At 44.2% G+C, this 16,300-nt stretch overlaps 1 protein-coding gene across 2 annotated transcripts; it reads left to right on the top strand.

Moving 5' to 3' along the window:
• Nucleotides 1–492: 492 nt before the first annotated feature.
• sympk (symplekin) lies at nucleotides 493–16,189 on the top strand. Of its 2 annotated transcripts, none has more exons than XM_082508234.1 (27): nucleotides 493–671; nucleotides 889–939; nucleotides 1,246–1,311; nucleotides 2,924–2,977; nucleotides 3,062–3,135; nucleotides 3,235–3,361; nucleotides 3,469–3,718; nucleotides 3,801–3,971; nucleotides 4,161–4,400; nucleotides 6,430–6,581; nucleotides 6,667–6,817; nucleotides 6,911–7,130; nucleotides 7,266–7,416; nucleotides 7,507–7,742; nucleotides 8,434–8,515; nucleotides 8,806–8,919; nucleotides 9,018–9,165; nucleotides 9,623–9,783; nucleotides 9,956–10,064; nucleotides 10,149–10,249; nucleotides 13,662–13,752; nucleotides 13,828–13,929; nucleotides 14,013–14,200; nucleotides 14,283–14,459; nucleotides 14,558–14,668; nucleotides 14,837–14,995; nucleotides 15,895–16,189. In XM_082508234.1, exons 2-27 carry the CDS (start codon nucleotides 922–924, stop codon nucleotides 16,054–16,056), a joined length of 3,615 nt encoding a protein of 1,204 aa, XP_082364360.1. In that variant the 5' UTR covers nucleotides 493–671; nucleotides 889–921; the 3' UTR covers nucleotides 16,057–16,189. The 2 variants fall into 2 exon arrangements, with proteins under 2 accessions (XP_082364360.1, XP_082364359.1); XM_082508233.1 differs by having other exon boundaries at nucleotides 494–671; nucleotides 831–939.
• The last annotated feature ends 111 nt before the right edge of the window (nucleotides 16,190–16,300 follow it).

Genomic DNA, 16,300 nt, shown 5'->3' with positions numbered 1-16,300 from the left:
TTTGGAAATTAAATTGAGCAAATTAATTCAATTTTACCTCGGGCTGTGGAGAAAACATCATTTACAAACACAAATAAAAATAGGAGCTTCAAAGAGGTGGTGCTCTGTAGTCTCTACTGCTCAGCCACAGGCGAGAAACCATTTGTGTCATTGCACTATACAAATACAATCATTATGCATACTTCTTACTAATTTATACATACAACAATATTATACTTAATATTTTGTTATTTATATTGAATTACACTGTAAATATTTTTTGTTCATTGTTTCTGTATAAATTGCTCTGATGTGTTCTCATTCTTGTTGGCTTTTAATTCCGTTTCACCTCATCTGTGTAAATGTGTCGTAAATGTGACGAAAATGAAAATCCTTGAATCCTTGAATATGAGTCCTTGAATGTTAATTTTATCTGAACAGCAGGTTTCTGTTGTTGTAGTGGCGCAGGTGTCTCCTCTAGTGGCCGTTGTTTTGTTTTTTTTGCGCGTGGTTATTCCCAACCGTCGAAGAAGAAGCTTGACACCGCTTTTTTCGGTGAAACATGGCTGCGTCCATTATGAGCTAGAAGAGTTTTAGTGCTTTAGCTTAAGACGCCTCCTGCGTTTATAAGTTCTTGACACCCGGGATATTCAGTTGTTGTTGGAAGAACAAATTAAAGACAGAGTTAAACGGTAAGTAGCTTTTGCACATGTGTTTGCACAAAGGGAGTTAAAGCAGCTCCCGCCGTTAGCACAAGGCTAACAGGAGCGTCTTATTAAAGGCTAATAAACAGCGTTTAGCACTCTGGTATAATAACACAGATAGCATCCTTATTATTCGTGTGTTTACAGGATCTTTGGAGCATGTTATCACCAGCGTGAGGGTCACAACATGGACTTCTCTTCACAGGAGGGGGACTCTGAGGCCCCCGCTGTCATCGATATGACCACTAGCGAGAAGGTACGTTTTTGTGATCGCTGATAAACATTTTAGGGGAAGATTTATGGATTTTATGGTTTAAAAACTGGATGAAATCACAACAGTTGTGATTATAATAATGACGACCATTTTCAACGGCAATAGACCACTTTTTTGCCAGAATGAAAAGCTTTTTACAAAAAGGGGTTTAAAGGTCTTACATTTACCTTGCTGAAAGGTGCAGCAACAAGTACACATACAGTAGGTTTGTCCTAAATTAGAAAATCTCTCAGCTGTGCCTTTATTAAATCAACTGTAATGTAATGGGGGTCTGCCTTCTCCTTCCAGGTTGTGGAGCTCCTGAATCAGGCTGCTCTGATACCCACAGATGAGAAGCTGAATGTGCTCAAACAGGTTTGTAGCTTGGACTTTTTAACTCTGTGATACAAAAGACCGAGCACGGCCCTTACCACAGGCTGTGGAGAAAGGTAGAGAATCTAAAGATATTCAGATTTTCACTGGGAGTGACCAGAAAGGACAGGGTTAGAAATGAGTTTGTCAGAGAGAGGGACAGCTCAGGTTAATCACTTTGGAGACAAATTTAGAGAAGCAAGGCTGAGATGGTTTGGACATTTGCAGAGGAACAATAGTGGATATATAAGACAAAAGATGTTGAAGATGGAGCTGCCAGGCAGAAGATAAAGAGGAGGACCTCAGAGGAGCTATATGGATACTATACCATACCAGCTTTATTTATAAAGCACTTTAACATAAAACCAGGGTTCACAAAGTGCTGTACATATACAAATAGCATAAGCATAAATAAAATAAAACATGTTAAAACAAATTGAGTCAACCCCTTAGAGGGTGCCAAAGGCTTCAGCAAATAAATGTATTTTAAGAAGAGTTTTAAACTCAGAAAGAGAAGAGGCCTGCCTAACATGCAAGGGCAGATCATTCTACAACTTTGGAGCAGCTAAAGCAAAAGCACGATCACCTCTAAATTTATACTTAGTTTTTGGCACCTTAAGGAGCTGCTGATTGGTGGACCTAAGGGAACGGGCAGGGGTATATGGTTGTAGTAGCTCCGATTTAAAAACAAAGAAATAACTTTAAAAACGATCCTAAAAGGTACAGGTAAATGTACAGGTAGGATGTTGTAAAGAGATGTGACAGAGTAGGATGCAGGGATAGGATGAGCTGGATGATCCCTAAAAGGTGCAGCTGAAAGCAGTTTGAGTTATTGTAGATGATGACTTGGACTTGCAGGCTTAAACAAACTTTTTACTGTCAGCATATCTTTTTGGATCTACCATCAAAAAGCTTTTCTTTTTTTTACCTACACCAGGCTGCTGGCAGAAAGTCACATGTGTGATATTTTTGCTAAACATGTATAATCATAAACTCTATAGTGGAGCCATTTTGGTTTTCCTGATTTTCTGTCCCATACATGTTTTCCAGCAATGGATGTTTATATTAAACATGTACAAAATTTCCACTAATGAGGTTGTGTATGTGCAGGTAATCCCTGTGAGCAAGAAGGCTTCAGACGGCTCTAAACCAGGAGTGTCAAACTTGTTTTAGAGCCCAGTTTGTTTTTAAGAGTGCCAGACCAGTAAAACTATTGTCCTGTAACCTACATGAAAAAATTGTTCCTGTTTATTTCACTGTAAACAAGTTTAACTATACACTACTAAGGTGCCAGAGCATGGTGTTGAAGTCTCACCCATATCTGCAGATGAGATATTCTAATTATGAGGGGCAGCCAATCAGAAGAAAACTGACTTAAAGGGGGAGGGGCTAAAACAACAACAGAGAGGACGAACTTAAGGGCTGCACAATGGATTGAGTATAAGGCAAAAATTGATTATTTTTAACTGTGAATTGTGCAAAGCTAGTCTAGCCGAGTCCAATATAGAGTTGGAAATGATCAGAAGATCTCAGTGCAACCGTGTAGACTGGTGTCTAATCCACTTACACAGGAATGCACAAGAACATTGATTCAGTACATGCATTTAACCTTTAGGTCCAGGAACTCATCATCAACAAGGATCCATCTCTTCTCGACAATTTTTTGGATGTAAGTAAGCAAGTATTTGTCTCTCATAACCAGCTGTAGTTTCATTTAAATTTGCCTCATTTTTGTTTTGTTTTTTTCCTGTAGGAGATGATCGCTTTCCAGACAGACAAGTCCATCGAAGTGAAAAAGTTTGTGATCGGCTTCATCGAGGAGGCATGGTGAGTTTTCAGACCTGCTGTTGTTTTGTTTGTTTGGGGGTTTTTTTAAGTCAGGGTCAGCATTTGAGATTTTTTACTGTTTTATTATCCTGCTTTCAGTAAAAGAGACAATGAGCTCCTCCTCAGACTCATCGCCAACCTGAACATGTTGCTGAAGGATGAAAGTGTGAATGTGGTGAAGAAAGCCATCCTCACCCTCACCCAGCTGTATAAAGTCACACTTCAGGTACAAAGAGTCAGATTTACCCGCTTCGTTTCTACCATTTCTTTCTTTATGCGATCAGTTTCTGTTCTTCACTTCATCTTCATTTCCTTTATCTTTTCTTGTCTCAGTGGTTGGTGCGCTCCAAAGCCGTGTCAGAAATGCAGGAGGCGTGCTGGGATCTTGTCACACAGATGAAAGGGGATGTTCTGGCCTTGCTGGACTCTGAGAACGACGGCGTTCGTACTCACGCCATCAAGTTTACCGAATCTTTAATCATTACTCTTTCACCACGGACGGCTGACTCTGACGTCCCCAAGCGTCAGGAAGGCGACATCAGCCTGGACAAAGTTCCCACAGATCACTCGTACATTCACTACGGTACAGATACTGGACTAATGTCATGTGTTGAGGTGGTGACGTTCACCTTTTAAGGCTGATGTCTTCGCTTTTTCCCAAACAGATGAGCTGTGTGAGGAGGGAAAGACGGCGCTGGAGAAGCTGCTTAAGTTCATGGTCCACCCGGCCATATCCAGCATTAACCTCACCACAGCGCTGGGCTCACTGGCCACCATCGCTCGCCAGAGACCAATGTTCATGTCAGAGGTGGTGCAAGCGTATGAGACATTACACGGTGAGTTCTTCTCAGAATTCACACTCACTCTTTAGAGTGTTATATCGGCCTGATATCAGTTCAAAGCATGTTTTTCCCAGGTTTGATAACATCAGAGGATATATTGCTTTACTATGACCTCTCACAGTCTGGCTGCAGCTGCTAAATAACTCAATTACAAGATGTTTCCTCTACACTTTCATTTTTCAGCAAACTTGCCCCCCACTCTGGCAAAGTCTCAGGTAAGCAGCGTGCGAAAGAACCTGAAGCTCCACCTGGTGGCGGTTCTCAAGCATCCCTGCAGCCTGGAGTTTCACGGTCAGATCAGCATCCTGCTGTTAGACCTGGGAATGCCCCAAAGCGAAATCACCCGCTCCACGCCTGTGCCACGAGAGCAGCGAAAGAGGCCTCGCCAAGAGCAATACACCGAGGGAAAGAAGGTCAAGATGGGTGAGTGGTTTCAGGCTAACCTGGATCCACGGATTGTGATTAAACTTGGTCGGATAGTTAATCGACAAAGTGCACTTCAGTTTAAGTTGTTGTGGTCGAAGTCTAATCGTTTGGTGCTAAAGAGCAGCTTCTGTTCATGAATTATGTTTGAGACATGAAATGGTATATTTGTATAGCGCTTTACTAGTCCCTAAGGACCCCAAAGCGCTTTACACATTCAGTCATCCACCCATTCACACACACACTTTCACACACTGGTGATGGCAGCTACATTGTAGCCACAGCTGCCCTGGGGCGGACTGACAGAGGCGAGGCTGCCGGACACTGGCGCCACCGGGTGAAGTGTCTTGCCCAAGGACACACAACCGAGACTGTCGGAGCCGGGGCTCGAACCGGCAACCTTCCGATTACAAGACGAACTGCCAACTTATGAGCCACAATCGCCCCGGCAATGAAGAAAAAACTGAGTGCGCTCTGATCATTTAACAGCATGTTATAACAACCCATTAGCACCTTAAGAGGCTGATTGAGTGTGACTGCATTTAGGAAATAGAAATTTATCACTATCGCTTTCTAAATTAGAAACCCATTGTCTAATCTCTTAAATCCAAAATCTGAACCAGGTGAAATAATGTGTAAATTAAAAGTGTTTGTAATCTCAAAAATAGCTGCAGATTAATGATGAACAGCCTGTGTCTGTAGCAGAGGTGTTAACCATGCAGCCTGGGGTAAAGAAAATGCAGTGAAATCACAAAAACCTTCATATTCTCTTTTTTTTTTTTTTCTTTTTTTTTGTCCCGTTTGGATCTATAGCCATCAGAATTGTTGTCTTAAGGCCAAGAAAGATGCCAAGCGGATTTATTTTACCAAGTGGATCATCATGGCCTTGCCATATTGGTCCATTTGATTGACCTTTATTATAATTATGAATTTATTTTATTTTCAGTTGCTACAAACGGGACAGACATGACTGTGGGATAGGACAGGGAGAAAGAATGAAAGAAAGAGAGGGAGAGAAAGAAAACCAAAGGGGAGAAGAGACGGTGAGAAGGGGGGGAAGAGAGAAAAAAAAACAAAAAACAAAAAACAAAAAAAAACACCTGGATCACCTGTATGGAGAAAAAAACCCAGAAGAGAAAGCAAACAACAAAGAGCAACATAATAAGAAAAAAAAAAGCACCATCACAATAAACTAGCTAGCAGTAGATATCAATAGTTACTAAATAATAAACAATATTGTGCAGCACGCAAGATAGACAGCGCACAGTGTGCTTTGAGGCAGCAGCCAAGAAAGCTGTAGTCCGTGTCTGTGAATACCCATGTGTACACCTGTGTGCATACCTGTGTGGATCAGCATGCTTGCATTCCAAAGGTTTCTCCATGTAATGATCTGCTAGGGAGTGTGGGGAGCCACAGCCCCGTCCTCTATGGTATGAAGCAGGTATGGAGGAGATCAAAACTCCAGACATCCAGAGGCCCCCAGAACACAAGAGACCAAGGAAGACCCACAGAGGGGCAGCCGCGCCACTGTCCCAGTAAGAGCTGAGGAGAGTCCCAGATGAGGGCTCATTCAGCAGCCGCGGAGCAGAAGCCAGGGGGAGTTGCAGTGACGCGCCCGTGAGCTCCGCCGGCAGCCAGCTGTGCCTGAGTGACCGAGCCCCAGGCCGAATTGTGGATTCACAGGAATAGTGAATTCACTAGAATTCACTATTCCTGTTGTGGTGGTGTCAGCATGGCTACACATGAGCAGAAATGTGTGAAAAGCACAAAGTATTTTATAGCTGTATTAAAGCACTTTTATTTAGTTTTAGAATTTTTGTAGCTTTTTCAGATCTGCTGTAAACTGTAGAGCATGTTTAACCCTGGAGAACCAATGGGGTCAGGTCAAATTTGACCCCATGGGTTCTCCAGGGTTAATGAGAGAAATGTCATTTAACATTAACATTTTCAGACTCCAGTCTAAAGGAAAAGCTGGTAATTGTGCAAAAAATAATTTGGATTCCTCTGACCTTTGTCTGCCTGCATTCAGAGCCGGCACTTATTGAAGATGACGAGGACAAAGAGGAGCCCGCCCCCCTCTCGGTTCCGAAGCCGGCCGCTGTTCCCGTCGCTCAGTCCGCCATCGACCTCACGGCTGAGTTCCTGCACCCGCTGCTCACCCCTGAGAACGTGGCCAACCTTGTAAGGACCATTTTTATTCTGCTCCCTTTCCTTTTAACCCAAACTGCCTCACAGCTCACCTCACACCCCCTGTGTCTCTCTTCAGGTGCTCATCAGCATGGTCTACCTGCCTGATATCATGCCAGCCTCCTTCCAAGCCACTTACACACCTGTGGAGTCAGCAGGCACTGACGCTCAAATTAAACATCTGGCCAGGCTGATGGCCACACAGATGACCGCCGCAGGGATCGGTCCAGGTCAGAAGAAGAAGCTTATGTGACCCATCTCTTAAACTTGAAACCCTTGACAGATGAACTGAGATGCCACTGTTATCTGTGTCTGTCTCGCAGGACTTGAGCAGTGCAAAGCCAGAGGGGAGGGCGCTGTTAAAGAGGAAAATGATGACGATGTTGGCTCTAAAGACATCCTCATCAAACGCAAAGTTCCTGCCGTGATGGTCGGGCAGGCCATTTCTGTGGTCGGAGGTTACGCAGAAAAGGCTTTACCGGAAGTTCCAGCCGCGGTGGTAAAGAGGCTTCCGGAGCCCATCCTTCCATCTGCACAGACCAAGTGAGTTCAGGAAATGATGCAAGGTCTACAGTTTAAAGATGTTTCTTTACATCACATCTGGAAATTAAGTGGAATAATTTTTTTTCTCCAAAGCTTCTGAATCATTGTTGATCAGCGAGTTTTACGTTGTTTCAGGATGACCGGAGCAAGCGGCAGGAAAAAAGTATTTCGACTTTCCGACATCGTCCAGCAGCTATCGGACAGCCAGATCGAGAACTTGACCTCGAAGGCGGTGAAGCGCATCCTGCATTCTGAGAAGGCGATTGCTCAAAGTGGAATGTCTCATGTGAGTAACCCCAGCCAGTCGTATAATCACTAAGAAGCAAACAACAAAAACGAAGCAATGATATGACCTGGTTTGAAATATGTGCGGCAGGTCCGGGTGAAGCTCCTCTCCCGGCTTGTGACACAGTTCGACGGGATGATGAAAGCTGACGTGCTGGACTTCATCCTGGACGACATCAGGACGAGGAGCGACCTGGCCTTCTCGCTGCTCTATCAGGAGTACAACACCTACCTCAGCCAGCTGCCGTCGGGGCTGCTGGACAGCTACGACCACTGTCTGTACACGCTGCTGTCCGGCCTGCAGGAGAAGCCTGAGCAGAGAGACGGGTGAGAGCACAACACTCTTTACTGCTCCTCAATGCAGCACAGAGCTCCTCCCACTGTTGTCTAGAATTACCCAGCATGCCATTCAGTAGTGTAGTTTTATGAATGTGCAGTCAGTCGTGTTGAAAATATTCTCTTTCACAGATTATCACGTTCATCCAGGTTTATCCTGTTGAATAGATAGTTGTGACATATTAAATGTTTTATATTAATGTTTACGATTCACAGGAGTCCTGCACCAACACTCCACAGCGCTACTACTGGCCAATAATATATTACATCTGCTTGCCAATAAAGTGGCATTCATATCCCTCATCCCCCATCCTTCATTCATGATAATGTCCCACTTTTTGATTTGGCCTGCGAAGGTCATAATAGAGAACTGCTGAACCCCGAACATGTTTAACAATCAGAGCAGAAGTTGTTTTGGTGATGTTCGAATTTCATAAGTAAAAAAGTAAAATATAAAAGCGTATTTTAACCTTAAATCTCCTCCTATTTTGTTCACTGTCACACAGGGAATATGTCAAGGGTTTTTATTGTGAAAGGCAGGGACAGGAAGAAGCGCTTTTAATATTTGCACAGAACAAATCTGGTTTCTGGCACAGATATAGAAATAAAATTTAGCTGAATTGATCTTCTGTTGCTAAACCTGCTTTCAGTTGAGTTACCAGCTGATTTTTGACCGTTTCAGACTTTTCACCAAACTGGTGCTGGAGGCGCCGATCATCACAGAGTCGGCACTGGAAGTCATACGGCGTTACTGTGAGGACGAGGTAAATGGCGGCACCAGTATAATGCTCCTCTTGACTGACATGGGTGGATATGATGGCATATAGTGATGTGATTGGATGATATTTATCAGCTTGGTTTCATCAGTTTTATCTTTTTGAAATGTTAAAAAAACAAAACACGCATTGTGATGAAGCGCTGATGCGCCGCTTCTTCCATTAAAACCTCAGAAAGCAGCACCAAGCAAGGTGGTGGACCATGTTATATACATCTATGGATTGTTGGGTTTGTTGGATTGTAGTTAACGTCCTGTTAACTGTGACCTGTGTTTCAGTCTCGGGTGTATTTGGGCATGACGACGCTGAAAGAGCTCATCGTCAAACGTCCTTCGAGGCAGTTTCAGTATCTGCACGTGCTCCTGGATCTCAGCTCCCATGAAAAGGAGAAGGTGGTGTACGCGTCTTCACCCTGAAATTCCCTCGGGTAGTGTTTTTAAAAGAAAATGTCATATATTTTTCCTTTTTTGGGGGTTTTTTTTTCTCTCAGGTGCGAACCACTGCCTTGGCTTTTCTGAAGCGCATGTACGAGAAGGACCATCTCAGGGACTACATCGAAAAGTTTGCCCTGAACTACCTGCAGCTCCTGGTTCACCCCAACCCTCCGTCTCTGCTCTTCGGGGCCGACAAAGACACAGGTTTGCCTTCAGCATGCACTCAGCAGCCCAGCTTAAAGTTAGGGGTGTGGCCGCTTTAACATTTGCCATTCCAGCTAGTGACCACACATTGAATCTGAACTAGAACTTTTTTGTGCTGTTGATGCTTTTTGGAGCATTTTTAGCTGTTTGCTGTTTCTGCTTCAGTTAAAGTGGGAAAAAAAAAAGATTGCTAGCATTGGCTAATTAGCAAATAGCCCGTTAGCACTTTACAATTTTGTACAAATATGGCCACGTCTGGCTACAAAAAAACAACATTATAGCAGCCTAAATGCTGACATTAAGCTGTCCAAGTGTGGAGTACAAAACCATCAGGAGATGTCACAGTGGCTAAGTCCATTTTTTATATACAGAGTGTGTAAGAGTAGCATTTTAGGTGCTTACTAAGTGAGTTGTTCAGACTTTTCTGACCTCCACTCTGTGTTTTTTGCTGAGGCAGAGGTGGCTGCTCCCTGGACTGAAGAGACTGTGAGGCAGTGTCTGTTCCTCTACCTTTCCCTGCTTCCTCTGAACCACCGGCTGGTCCACGAACTCGCCAGCGTCTACACCGAGGCCATCGCTGACATCAAACGCAGCGTGCTTCGAGCCATCGAGCAGCCTGTAAGTCACTCCTCACTTTCATTTCAAGCCCTTTTCGGATTTTTGATTCGCCATTAATTTATATCAAGACTCAAAGTTTGTATAATTAGCAGCGTGGCTGCTGTAAGTAAGAAGTAATGCTCATCTTTCTGAATGTTATTATCAAGTCCTCTTCTGTTCTTTGTTTCTGTAGATCCGTGGGATGGGCATGAACTCTCCTGAGCTGCTGCTTTTGGTGGAAAACTGTCCTAAAGGAGCGGAGACTCTGGTCACTCGATGCCTGCACATTCTCACAGATAAAGGTAAAAACAGGAACCGCAGAATCCAGTTGAATATGCCCCCGTTCTTCTGCTGATGGGTAACATAATTTTTCTCCCTCCACTCAGTGCCTCCATCTCCAGAGCTGGTGGAGAGGGTGCGAGACCTTTACCACAAGCGGGTGCCAGATGTTCGATTCCTGATCCCCGTTATCAACGGGCTGGAAAAGGTAATGATTGTTCTTCATCATCAGGTGAATGACGACAGGTGCTAATTTGGCTTTGTAGCTGTTCATGAACACACTCAGGGCCACTTTTGATGTTTTGTTTTGGTTACGGTTTATTTTACTTTTTATTTAATTATAATTTTGGACTTTTTTTGTGGTTTATATATATATATTTTGGAAAACTGTAAATAATGACCAAATGGCAAAAATAATAATTAGTTGTTGTAGTGTTCATTTTAAAAGGTTTTATTTAAGCTTTTTAAGACAGCCAGGATTTTGTCTGTTTGTACACACGGTCAGAAAAACTTCTGAATTTGAACATATTCAGGTACAAAAACATTGAAAAATCACTGATTTGTGCGTACACACTGTCAGTAAGTAAAGCCAATGAGATGACCACAATAGTTATTGTTGCTGAAGATACACCACGGATAAATATCAGAGCTCACCTGTGAGATGGAGGAATTCCCTCTAACTTTGAGCAACAGCAAAGTGAAGGATATCATCATCATCAGAGCTCATAATTTTTCTGGTTATAGAGCCTCCTTCCACCTTGTTACATTTCTATTTCTATTTACTTAATTACCAAAAAAAAAAGAAAAGGGTAAAAGATTAATTTATAGCTAATATTGTTATTTTGAGTTCTTTTAGACCATGTGTATTCCAACCTGGCTGGAGCCTACAAAGCCACACCCCTCCCCCACATTGGACAATCGGACCATCTCTCCCTGTTCCTCACACCTCGGTATTCACCACTCATCCAACGTGTGAAACCTGCTGTGAGGACAATTAAAGTGTGGCCAGAGGGGACAGACGCAGTGCTCCAGGACAGATTTAAAAACACAGACTGGAATATGTTCACCCACACAGACCTGGACCAGTACGCCTCATCTGTACTGGATTACATCTCCAAAACCACAGACAGTGTCACCACCCAGAAACGGATCACCATGTACCCCAACCAGAAGCCTTGGATGAACCGGGATGTTCGTCTCCTCCTGAAGGCCCGCAACACTGCCTTTAGGTCAGGAGATGCACACGCCTACAGTACAGCCAGGGCTAATCTAAAGAAGGGCATCAAAAAAGCCAAACACCATTACAAAAAGAAGGTAGAAGAACACTTCTCCAACTCCAACCCCCGACGCATGTGGCAAGGACTCCAGACCATCACAGACTACAGGACCACCAAACCCTCCCCCGCATCCTCTGATGTCTCCTTCCTCAACGAGCTCAACAACTTTTATGCTCGTTTTGAGCGAGGGAACCCCACAACCACAACCAAAGCAGACATGACGCCAGACCACCAACCTATGACTCTCTCCCCCACCGATGTAGGAGCGGTGCTGAGCAGGATCAATGTCCACAAGGCTGCAGGCCCTGATGGCATCCCCGGGCGTGTTCTCAGAGCGTGTTCTGGGGAGCTTGCAGGAGTGCTCACAGACATATTCAATCTGTCCTTGGCCCACGCTGTGGTACCGGCCTGCTTCAAATCCACCTCCATCATCCCGATACCCAAAAACTCCAACCCATCTTGCCTCAATGATTACCGCCCAGTAGCACTCACCCCCATCATCACTAAGTGCTTAGAGCGACTGGTCCTAGCACACTTCAAATCCTGTCTCCCCCCCACCCTGGACCCCCACCAATTCGCATACCGCCGGAACAGGAGCACAGAGGATGCAGTCTCCATCGCAATGCACTCTGTCCTCTCACACCTGGACAACAACAACACCTACGCCAGAATGCTGTTTATAGACTTCAGTTCAGCGTTCAATACAATCCACCCCTCACAACTCATCAGGAAACTGACAGACCTGGGTATCAGTTCCCTCATCTGCAAATGGTTACTGGACTTCCTGACCAACCGCCCCCAACATGTCCGGCTGGATAACCGCTGCTCATCTACCATCACAATGAACACCGGTGTACCACAAGGCTGTGTGATGAGCCCTTTCCTCTACTCCCTCTTCACCCACGACTGCAGACCTGCTGATGGTTCCAACACCATCATTAAGTTTGCAGATGACACCACGGTGATTGGCCTCATCAGTTACAACGATGAGGCCGCCTACAGGGAGGAGGTGGATCGTCTGGCTGAGTGGTGCGACAGAAACAACCTGCTGCTTAACAGCGAGAAGACCAAGGAGCTCATCGTGGACTACAGGAGGAATGCTGACCCACATCCACCCATCCACATTAAGGGGACGGCTGTGGAGCGTGTGAGCAGCTTCAAGTTCCTGGGAGTCCACATCTCCGAGGATCTCACCTGGACGACCAACTGCTCCAAGCTGGTCAAGAAGGCTCACCAGCGCCTCTTCTTCTTGAGGACTCTGAGGAAGAACCACCTGTCCTCAGACATCCTGGTGAACTTCTATCGCTGCACCATCGAGAGCATCCTGACCAACTGTATAACAGTCTGGTACGGGAACTGCTCTGCCTCGGACCGGAAGGCGTTGCAGAGGGTCGTGAAAACTGCCCAGCGCATCGCCGGAGCACCACTTCCTACCATAAAAGACATCTACAGGAAGCGGTGTCTGAAAAGGGCTGGGAAAATCATCAAAGACCCCAGTCGCCCATCACATGGACTCTTCACCCTCCTGCCCTCTGGGAGGCGCCACAGGAGCCTCCGGACTAAGACCACCAGGTAGCGGAACAGCTTCTTCCCCACAGCTGTCAGACTCCTGAACTCTGCCTCCTGACATCTGACCCACGTTAAACTCATGGACTGAACATACACACACCCACACACAATGGACAACTGTACCCTCAAACACAATAATAACATGGACTGAACCACCACTCACAACCACTAGCACTTTATATAGCCTCTGTAGAAACTATCTACACCCTCACTTATCTTAACTGCACTACTGTATAGCTCTGTGTAAATAATCATTCTGTACATTCAATAATCTTTAATCCTACAACTGTTTACAACTTGCATAGTTCCCATTTCTGTATAGCTGTATATCCCAGATTCTGTAAAGTTATTTATTTCATATTCTGTATAGTTTTTCATATTTATATCCTGTTCATATCCTGTACATAGCTTGTACTCACTACAGCCTGTACATACTTAGTTATAGAATATTCACAACATACTTCATACCGTGTACATTATAACATACCATAATAGACCCATTTCTGTAATATACTCACATATCTATATTATTGCTAATATATATTGTAATATATCTATATCACTAAAGCACTTCTGGATGGATGCAAACTGCATTTCGTTGCCCTGTACCTGTGCATGTGCAATGACAATAAAGTTGAATTCTATTCTATTCTATTCTATTTTGGCCTCCATAATCGGACTGTGGAACGTGTACTATGAGAACACCTTCAGTGAACCGTTTCCTGTTAAGTTTGGGGGTTTTTCAATCTGGTTTTTCTTGTTTTTCTCGTGCAGAACGAAGTCATCCAGGCTCTTCCCAAACTTATCAAACTGAACCCGATTGTAGTGAAGGAGGTCTTTAACAGGCTGCTGGGGACTCAGCACAGTAAGAGCCCTTCATCACTTTTCTGTCTCGTCTAACTCCTGTGGTGGACTGAGATTTGACTTTTGTGTTTTGCAGGTGAAGGGAGTTCCTCTGTGTCCCCGCTCACTCCAGGCGACCTCCTCATCGCCTTGCACAACATAGACTCAATCAAATGTGACATGAAGTCCATCATAAAAGGTCAGTGAGTCCTCAAACATGGCGTGTCGGTCGTGGACAAACAAACTGTTGTCAGCGTTTAATCTTCAGCATCTGCCCGACAGCTACCAACCTCTGCTTCGGCGAGAAGAATGTGTACACATCTGAAGTTTTGGCGGTGGTGATGCAGCAGCTGATGGAGCAGAACCCCCTCCCCATGCTGCTCATGCGCACTGTCATCCAGTCTCTCACCATGTACCCCCGACTGGGCGGCTTTGTGATGAACATCCTCTCCCGCCTCATCGTCAAGCAGGTCAGCAACACTTTGATCTTGCAGGAAACCAGAGAAGATCATCTGCTGAAGCTAATCTTCTTCCTATTATTTCGCCCTGCAGGTGTGGAAGTATCCAAAGGTGTGGGAGGGATTCGTGAAGTGCTGCCAGAGGACAAAGCCGCAGTCGTTCAGCGTGCTCTTACAGCTGCCGCCCGCTCAGCTCACGAGCGTGTTCGAGCGCTGCCCGGAGATGAGGGCGCCTCTTCTGCAGCACGTCCACTCCTTCACGCCTCACCAGGTGACAGCTGCTTCCACATTTACACACCTCTGAACATTTTACTTCACCCTGAACTTCCATTTCAACCCACTTTCTTTTTTTTCTCTCTGTGTACATAGCAAGCGCACATCCCCGGGTCCATCATGGCGGTCCTGGAAGCAAATAAAAAACCAGAGCCGAAGCCTGCAGAGCCGGTCGTAGAGACAGATGTAACAGATCAAGAGCTACAGGTGATTTTTGAATGTCTTGAATTAGGGCAGTTTATAAACATATTGGCCATCGCCAATCTGTAAAAATTACATTTCCATCCAGCACTGCTTCTTTATTTCTGGTCAGCTAGCTTTTACCTCTTGGCTCCATTATCTCAATAATGCAATTAACGTGACATCTTCCTACAGATGGAAGCAGCTCCAGCTCCTTCAGTTGTAGAAGAGGCACCAAAAGAGCCAGAAACAACAGTCCAGCTGGAGCCCGTCACTCAGAAAGATGAAGAAGAGCCGATGGAGCAAGAAGAGTCTGAACCAGCAATACAGGAAGAGACACTTAATATCTCACAGGTAAAAAGGAAACTACGACAAGTTAAAGGCTTTAAAAGCGGCTTCAGCACCAGAGGTAATTTAGATTGCAGATAATACAAAAGGTCGGATGTTTGAGGTTTTAAAGTAAATATAAACTGCTGTGAATTGAGGATTTATTTTTATTGTAGTGCATAACTGAATTCAAGTTTGGTTAAAACTGAATGTAAGAAAGCAAAATTTTATTTAAGAGCACAAAGGAAACCTTGTTGCTTGCTTCCAAAAAACAAGCACCAATGAAAAACATCTAAAATAAAAGGAGTGCTAATAAAAAAATAAAGATCAACAAAAGTCCTGAAAAATAAAATAAAACATGCATATAAAACATAAAATTCATTAAAAAAGCAAAAATCTGGTAAAATAATAACTAGAACAGGAAGTAGACCACTGAAAAGGCTAAACAGGAATACCAGCTGTAACTTACTTACAACTCCAGCTCTGGAAAGTCATAAAATTTAGCTCAAATAACCAGGAGTTCTAAAAGTTTGAACGTAGAAAGTTAATATCATCCTGTATATATTCTGAAAGTGTGTCAGCAGGGCTTAAATAATCAAGTTACAGTGAAGTATACAGTTGAGTATCATCGGGATAGTTTCAGTAACACACTTCTTTTAAGTTAAACTGTAGTGGTCCTACAGTTGAACCCTGTGGAATACCACATTTCCATGAGCTAAAATTTGCAAAGGAAAAGCTAAAATCACAGCATTAGCTAAGATAAAATCCAATCCAGTGCTAATCCAGAAAAAGACACTCTGGCACTGTCACAATTTAATCTCATGTCTTTAATAACTGTGACGGTGATGTTTCTTTGCTGTGGCTGGATTCTTAGGGCCCTGCATGCCATTCATAGGTAGTCGTTTAATGCTTTTGATTTTCTCCAGGTGGAGTCGGAGGCTGAGACCCCGGTACCTGAACCAGAACCAGTAGAGGAGCCAATGGAGGAATCTCAGCCCGAACCTTCAGAGGAGCCAGAGCCCGAAAAAGACACTGAAGCTGATGACGTCACAAAGGAGGCCGGAAACACCAGCGAGGATGTAGAATAAGGATGCACTCAGTTTTCAGGATTTCTGTTTTGTATTTTGTATTTGTAGGAAGAATATCAGCTCATTTTGTGTATGGAAAGCATTCCACGTCATAATAAGTTGGTAAATAAATCAGCACACTGGTTTAACGTAAGTTTTGACGCCGTTCAATTACTGATCAATGTCATAAATCTGTAGTGCACCTCCCACAGTCCAAAGACATCCATTTGAGGGTTAATTGGCTGTAGGTGTATGTACATCCTCT

The sequence above is a fragment of the Aulonocara stuartgranti genome, assembly GCF_965226115.1.
Source record: "Aulonocara stuartgranti genome assembly, chromosome: 16".
NCBI classification, from domain to species: domain Eukaryota; kingdom Metazoa; phylum Chordata; class Actinopteri; order Cichliformes; family Cichlidae; genus Aulonocara; species Aulonocara stuartgranti.
This window is presented reverse-complemented; position numbering and strand designations above follow the sequence as displayed.

Coding starts and splice junctions, on each gene's coding strand:
- sympk (XM_082508233.1), top strand. CDS start 871: ATGGACTTCTCTTCACAGGAGGGGGACTCTGAGGCCCCCGCTGTCATC. Junction 3,972..4,160: donor AGCGTATGAGACATTACACG/GTGAGTTCTTCT, acceptor TTCATTTTTCAG/CAAACTTGCCCCCCACTCTG. Junction 9,784..9,955: donor TTCGAGCCATCGAGCAGCCT/GTAAGTCACTCC, acceptor TTGTTTCTGTAG/ATCCGTGGGATGGGCATGAA.